This window comes from Triticum aestivum, chromosome 4A, assembly GCF_018294505.1.
Source record: "Triticum aestivum cultivar Chinese Spring chromosome 4A, IWGSC CS RefSeq v2.1, whole genome shotgun sequence".
NCBI classification, from domain to species: Eukaryota; Viridiplantae; Streptophyta; class Magnoliopsida; order Poales; family Poaceae; genus Triticum; species Triticum aestivum.
In genome coordinates this window covers 472,801,243-472,808,385 of record NC_057803.1, presented here as the reverse complement: position 1 = coordinate 472,808,385, position 7,143 = coordinate 472,801,243, and the positions used below count along the sequence as shown (strand labels likewise).

Genomic DNA, 7,143 nt, shown 5'->3' with positions numbered 1-7,143 from the left:
TTTATACTAGATACCCTCATTCCATAATGTAGCAGACTTTTTCAAAAGTCAAATATTGTAGAATTTGATCAAATATATAGAGAAATTGCAAAGAAAAAATATCTAATAAATATAACATAAAAATGTATCTAATGACTTATCTAATGATATTTATCTGATATTTTAAATATAGATGTCCTTCTTATAGAAGTCAAAGGCTGTGAAGTTTGACTTTTTTTATGCATTACATTATGAAAAGGGGAGAGTAACTCAACACGACAATCATAACAAAGTTCACTGTGAATGTATGCATTTTTTTTGGCGGGGATACTGTATGCATCAAATTTTTTATGGGAATTGTATGCATTGATTGATGCAAATAGACCGTGGAAACCATCATAAACTGTACATGGCCACCATTCCTTTTTGTGCATATCTTATATTGAGAAGAAATTTAAAGACCTTTTCCCTGCACAATAAGAAAAGAATGTTTTCGTGAGGGATGAAATGAGACGGAAGTTGAAGGGACTTTTGTTGGAAAGAGAAAATCTTTCCTATTAAAAAGAATCTGGCATTACATCGTTCAGTTTGTCATTCTTTCAATCTTAGATATGTTCTCGTCTCCCTCTTTCCGTTTTGATTATTTCCTTTCATCTATGATTTTTCTAATCAGTTTTTCTTTTTCTGAAGACCGCCTCAACTGCCCCACATCTTATTGACTTACAAATAAAATTATGGTGTCTTTGGTACACTGACAAATTCTTACCAAATAAATTATTATTTATGCAATCATATTTATATGGTCAGGTAAACCACTAGCTAAATATTTATACCCGGCAGAGTCAATTATCTAGTAAAATAAAGGCACCGGAGGTAACCTTACAGAGGGCCCAAGCACATGACAAAGACACGAACCTTGATCCATCATCTCCATGTATCAGTCTCAGTATACACCCACTCTTCATCAGAGTAATTTCCCTATTCACACCAATCCATTTCACCAATCCTACAAGCATGAAAACCGAACTGTACTGTAGTACTGTATACACTTTGCCTATACATGAACAGATAAACACTAGCCAACTTCACCAACACAAGAATAGAATGTCAGCCCGTATACTCTTTATCTCACACGAAAGCAGAAACCTGCTAATAATTATTACAACTGCAAACAGATGTGGACAAGAGAATGGACAAAATTTTATGCACACTACTCACAACCAAACCCACTGCAAGCCCCGACAAGCAGAGTAGAAGCCGGCACACATCAATCTTTGTCAGGCACCAACTCATTTGGCTTCAAGGCGTTCCTCGGAGAATTAGCAGCATTATCTACAGAAATGATGGATACTGGGGATGATGACTCGCCTGGGCTGAGGATCGGAGAATCTGGCCTGGAGGGGACGGGCGATACTTCTTCCTGGGCTAAATAAGCTTCAACCACCGGAAACATGTTTTCAGTGTATGCGCGATTGGTATCTTCTTCTAGCTTGCTGTCTTTCATATTGCCATCGCCAAAGGAGACGATATTGTGGGCGGCGAACTGGTGAAAATCTACTATTTCACGCAGGAAGCGATTTTCACGGGCATACATGGAGTTCTCCTGTGCCAGCCTTGATTTCTCGGCCAGTAATGTCTCCAGTTGCATGCGGATCTGTTTCAAGAGGATCTATTTCAGTACAACTTTGAGAGGGCTAGCTATACTGATCAATAGAAGTTCCAATCACCCATTGGTTATCTTTTATTATTTTTTGAAGCCATTGGTTATCTTTTAAACTAAGACTATAGCCAACTTTCATCTGAACCGCAACAAAATGTACTGGGTTCATAGAATTGCTGGAAGAAAGCAAATAGTAACAGAAAGCATATTAGTACTACTGATTACTGAGCAATGTATGGTACAAAACTATATAGCAGTTCCACCCATCTTGGATGTTTACACGTGCAGTGAGTGGATAAAATTAAGAACTGTGCAGTGGATGAGGATTATTAACTTTGGTGCAAACAATATAACTCCAAATTTCTACTAGGCTAAGAAAAAAAATTACCAGGTCATCATCCTCTTCAATTTTGACCCCTTTCTGCTTAGTTCCACGCAACATTTTGTTCTCTTCTTCTAGCTGAGTGCAGCGCTGCTTCGCAAAGGCTAGGTCCGCTTTAACAGTTTTTAGTTCACGAAGTACAAGTTTTGCTTTAGCAGCCATCACATTAGCAACCTGAAACAGTTTGTAGGGGGTAAGAGGAAGCACCATTGGACGGACATAAATAGTAAATAACAATGTTCATTTATTACTGCTGTCTAAATGGATGGTGAAAGTACACAGGGCTTATTTTGAACCATATTGATGGCCAAAACAAATAACACAGTAAAAGGAAACTTGAACAAATATCTTTCAAAATAAATAAATAAACAAATATCTTTCAGCATAGATCATAGATGTCCATATGTTTCATCTAGTGCTACAGAGAATTAATATTGCAATGCTGCCTTTGTCTTAAACTAAATGAACTAGAAAATCTAATCCTAAAAGTTGAGGGCCACTTTGGATCGTAATAATTTCATAGAATTTTGTATGATTCCAATCCTTCAGGAACTACAGAGGCCATTTGGGTCATAAGGATGACGCTATCGAATTCATATGGATTGCTTTCGTAACTAATTCTATAGGAATTTCAACATCCACTTCAACCACTTTTCCCCACTCATTTGCATAGGACTGGGTATTTTTTTCTGCATTTCCTTATGTTTTGTGGTTTATAGTTCCTGTATGTTTCATATTCCTAGGTTTTTCATTCCTAAGATCTAAAGAGGCCCTGAACTGGGAATATAAGCATGTGTAAGCAAGCTTTTGTCAAGTAAAAGGTTTAGTAGCTTTCCCATAAAGGGTTTGGTAAAGCATATTCCTAATTGATCTATAATCGTATGGCACCTTACGTCGCGAGAAGCTTTTAACTGGGTCTCCTGGGCTGCCTCAGCTTTATTCAGTGTGAAACTCGGAGGGGGGAATGCATCTGCAGCAGGATTCTGCATATGCAAACTGGAACTGTTAGGCTTTCTTCTAATTTGTATCTTCTTTGTTTCCTCGATGATGTTTGATGTCTTATTATCGACAATAATGAGACCTTCCTGTAAAACATAGAGATGAAAACAAGTCAGTGCACAAACCAAACAGGATGCTGAACTTCCAAAAGAGATACTGTAAAATACCCAGAGACAACACAAAAAGGGCCCGAAATGAAGCTACAATTACGAGTTGTGTCGGTGGTATCGTAAAATAAATAAAGCCGTGTGATGCTAAAGAGCTTTACTTCCAAGGCGTTTCTGATTCTTCCACCAAACTGGTTGACAGAAGTGGCAAGTGCCTCTGACCTCTTCCACGGTTCGCTCCTTTCTGTTCCTCCATAGCTGTCGAATGACCAACGAGATTGAGGGGCCTGAAATAAGAAAATGGAACGAAGAATGTAAATCACCTAAAGGCTAAGGAACCAGCCATGGACAATAAGTTTACTGATTGTATTTCATCGTGTTTCACCAATGTATGTGGATCCAGCTTTTCCTATATTTGCTGTCTCACCTGAGCTCCATCCGATAAGTTGGGCTTGCGAGTAGCACTTTGAACTTTCCCATGGTCATCGAACTTGTGAGCAGCAGCATCCTCATCGAGAATCCCCTTGGCCTTTCTTGCCAATGCTCCCCACAATCCAACCTTAGGCTCACGCATGCTATCCATCGACGTGTAGTTGTACGAAGAAGCAGCCAAACTCTGCTCATTCACCGCAGACCAAATCAACACAGCAACCCATATAAGTAGAACAACATTTTTGAGTACATGAAGAATATCTGTCAATCCTAAGCAAGGAATAAAAATGAGCGTGCTATGGGAAAATAGCACATCCCTTAAAATCCGCTATAGCAAACGATTTTACACTGATTTTATTTAGCGAGACATTGCTCAGAACGCTATAGCGTGCCATTTATATCAGTGATCCTAAGTGATACAGACATGCTAAATTTCACCTCGAACTGAACAATAGAAACGGACATCAGAGGAACACTACAGCTTGCTGATTATCTCAGTGATGGGTTTGGAATCAGACAGTGATTATCCAGTAGCTGGCATATTCAGGACCAAATTGACCTGCTAGTTCAAGCTGACCCCGATAGGTAAGCAAGAGGGAAAACCTGCATCAATTCGTGACTATCGCACATCGTCTCAACAAATTTCGTGTCGGACGAAACGGAGGGCACATCTGTAGTAGCGAACTGGACGAGATGTGATACCGATATAATATTCGACCGACGGATCGAGACAGGCGCAAGCGCAAGCAAATCAGCAGTGATTACTAATAACCAGAGGGATTGGATGGCAGAGAAGACGGGTGGGGGAGGAGAGGGGGAGAGGGTGCTTGCCTGGGGCTGGGGAGTCCGGCGGTCGTCGGAGGCGACGGGCCCCTGCTGCTTCCGGCGGTAGGCCATGATGAGCTGGGTGGGTGGAGGTGGGAGGGACGCGGAGCGGAAGAAGCGAACAGCTGCTATAGCTTTTTGGTGATCCCTTGCTTGCTTTGATTAGAGAGAGACACCAAGCTGGACCAACCTGTCAAAATTCAACAGATGGGCCCACATGTGCTCTCTGGCACAAACGCCCTTTGTCACCTTTGCTGAGAAGTGTTTTATGTTTTTTATTTTTGCAATTCAGAGAGTTTTATCCAAACAAAAGCATTCTTCGGATAATCAACCAGGAGGTTGGTCACTAGGACTCTAGAAGTTCCATCGAGACAGATTTTGGTCACATTTAAAGTGCAAGCACGCTTTGAACAGAGATGAGCCAGAATGTTTGCTACGTGTTTACATGTTGAATATCAAGTAAAGAGAAATGACAAGCTAACTCTCCAATTTCAACTAAGATAGGAGCCACAATTGAACGAGAATTATGACGAGTGTTCCAAAGTGTAACCATCTACAAACAATCAACCTCTATGCTTAAATTCTCGCAGCTTGGCAAACCCGACACTGTCCGAGAATAGGCTAAAGCAATCAACGGGTCAAAGATGCCCATGTATGGCTTGCACCCAACACCAAGAAGAGCAAAGGATAAACGTGCAACCCCGTCATCGTCACCATGATTGTGCGCATAACTCACCGCCCATAAGTAGTGATATTGATGACGTCGTGCCCCAAAGGTCGCTAGACGTAACCAGGCAAAACAGGAGGGGGCTTCCTAGGTAATTCTAGAAGCGCAATCGCCTACCTGGTCCGCCGCATGGGGTTTGCAGGATAAGCCCGTCTCCTTCATGTTTTGACCGATTGTGTGACTGCCAGATAGTCCACATGATGGTGAGGATATTCACGCAGCTTGACTAAAAAAACTAGAGTCACATAAAATGTCCCTCACCCATGAATGAGGGTGGAAACGAGGAAGACGAATACCAAACCACGCATGAGCTTCTTCCCAGAAGCGCCGAGCATGTGAGCAATGAATCAAAGCATGCTTTAAATCTTCTCCAGCTATAAAGATTTTGCATCAGTCGATCTCAGCAATATGACGTCTGCTCGTCTGGCAGAATTCCACGAAGAACTCTTTATTGGAAGATTTGCACTTTTGGGACGACATTCATTTTTGAGAGGGCAATCCACATCTCTTGATTATTCCCTAAGGTCTCGGTAACCATTTCTTCTTGAAGAGCAACACACTCTTTTTGAATCACAAGGGCACGGTACGCCAACTTTATAGTGTAGATGCCTGATCATTCAAATGCCTAGCCTCACCACCGCTTAGCCAGATAGGAATATTGAGGATGGCTTCGGCATTAGGTGCAATGCAAGTATCACAAACACCGTCACATCCAATTATCTGGATCAATTAGATTCGAGACCTTATCAACAGTGGAGTTCGCCGGTTTGAGCAGCAGTGTCATAGAGATAGTTATGGAAATCCACTTGTTCGTCCACACCGAGACTAAACTCCCATCACCAATTCTCTTAACTAGATGACCCTTTGCGTCCTTGGCGCGGCCAAGAAGCCAAGAAACTTATGAACAATATATATATATATATATATATATATATATATATATATATATATATATATATATATATATATATATATATATATATTATGAATGGTCTGCAAAGGGGAAAAAACAAATGGGACAGAGAATGTAGATGAACTATTTGAAGGATGTTTTTCGTGAATTATCCGCAAGTGATTATGCTTGTATTGTGTTTGTCGGCGTTCTGGGACCGGGGTTGCCCAGACTTGCCTGCCCGCGGGCTTGTGCGTGGCTCCACCAACGGCCTGGTACGACCCATCTTCAGCAGCAACCACTCAAGACCCTCATGAGGGGCCAAGCTTCGCAAGGCGGATGACGCCAAGACCTCCCTGGGGGCAGCCTCACTAGGCTGGCTCCCGAGGAGCGGAGATCTCTATGCAAGGGGCACCTCGCGAGGTTCACGTGACGTGAGCCGTGACGACCAAGGCCAGGTGGGCGCCAGCGGGCACAGTGTGCCAATTTCCTCTTTCATGCTAAAGAGGCAGGCGCAGGCGAGGAGTGCCGAGGGATCAGGCAAAGGTTTCCATATCGGTGCAACGAGACCAAGACCAGCAGGACGGAAGGACGGAGGTCACCATGGAGCCCACATCAGCGTCACTACCAGAGTCTTTGGCAGGCGAAGACCACCTTTTGTCAGGATAGCTTGTACTAGTTGCCCCCTTCGAATTTCGAATTTGGCCATTGTGGGATCTCTTCCCGCCTCATATTTGGCAAGAGGACCAAGGCCACTATAAATAGGACTAGCCACCACCATAGGTAGAGGAGACTCATCTTGGATCGAATCCATTCCATCCCCACATCCACAGCTCGCCTAGCTCAAGAACACCTCTTCTCCTGAGGCTGTTCGTCCATTGTATTAGTTCATCCTTAGCCCGTGAGGCAATTCACCAACACCACACTGGAGTAGGGTATTACACCGCAAGGTGGTCCGAACCAGTATAAACCCTTGTGTCTCTTGTTCTTTGGGTTCGTCGAGCTAGGCCGCAAGATCGTTGAGCGAGCGAACTAGGGAGAGAATGTTCTTCGTGCGCACCCCAGAGTTCGAACCTCAAGAGTTAGCCGGAATCCGCAATCCGACATTTGGCGCGCCAGGTAGGGGTGCACCGGAGCCCC

The 7,143-nt window shown here is 43.0% G+C and overlaps 1 protein-coding gene across 1 annotated transcript; it reads right to left on the bottom strand.

Moving 5' to 3' along the window:
• Positions 1-908: 908 nt before the first annotated feature.
• On the bottom strand, positions 909-4,589 carry LOC123086447 (uncharacterized). The gene is made up of 6 exons (XM_044508211.1): positions 4,391-4,589; positions 3,555-3,743; positions 3,289-3,414; positions 2,915-3,106; positions 2,028-2,195; positions 909-1,633 (listed from the first exon to the last, which is right to left on the bottom strand). Exons 1-6 carry the CDS (start codon positions 4,454-4,456, stop codon positions 1,247-1,249), a joined length of 1,128 nt encoding a protein of 375 aa, XP_044364146.1. The 5' UTR covers positions 4,457-4,589; the 3' UTR covers positions 909-1,246.
• Positions 4,590-7,143: the final 2,554 nt, after the last annotated feature.

Excerpts from the sequence above, each read along its gene's own strand:
- LOC123086447 (XM_044508211.1), bottom strand. The coding sequence starts at position 4,456 with ATGGCCTACCGCCGGAAGCAGCAGGGGCCCGTCGCCTCCGACGACCGC. Across the intron at positions 3,744-4,390 it reads GCCGGACTCCCCAGCCCCAG|AGTTTGGCTGCTTCTTCGTA; the intron begins GCAAGCACCCTC and ends GTGAATGAGCAG. Across the intron at positions 2,196-2,914 it reads AGTTAAAAGCTTCTCGCGAC|GTTGCTAATGTGATGGCTGC; the intron begins GTAAGGTGCCAT and ends AAACTGTTTCAG.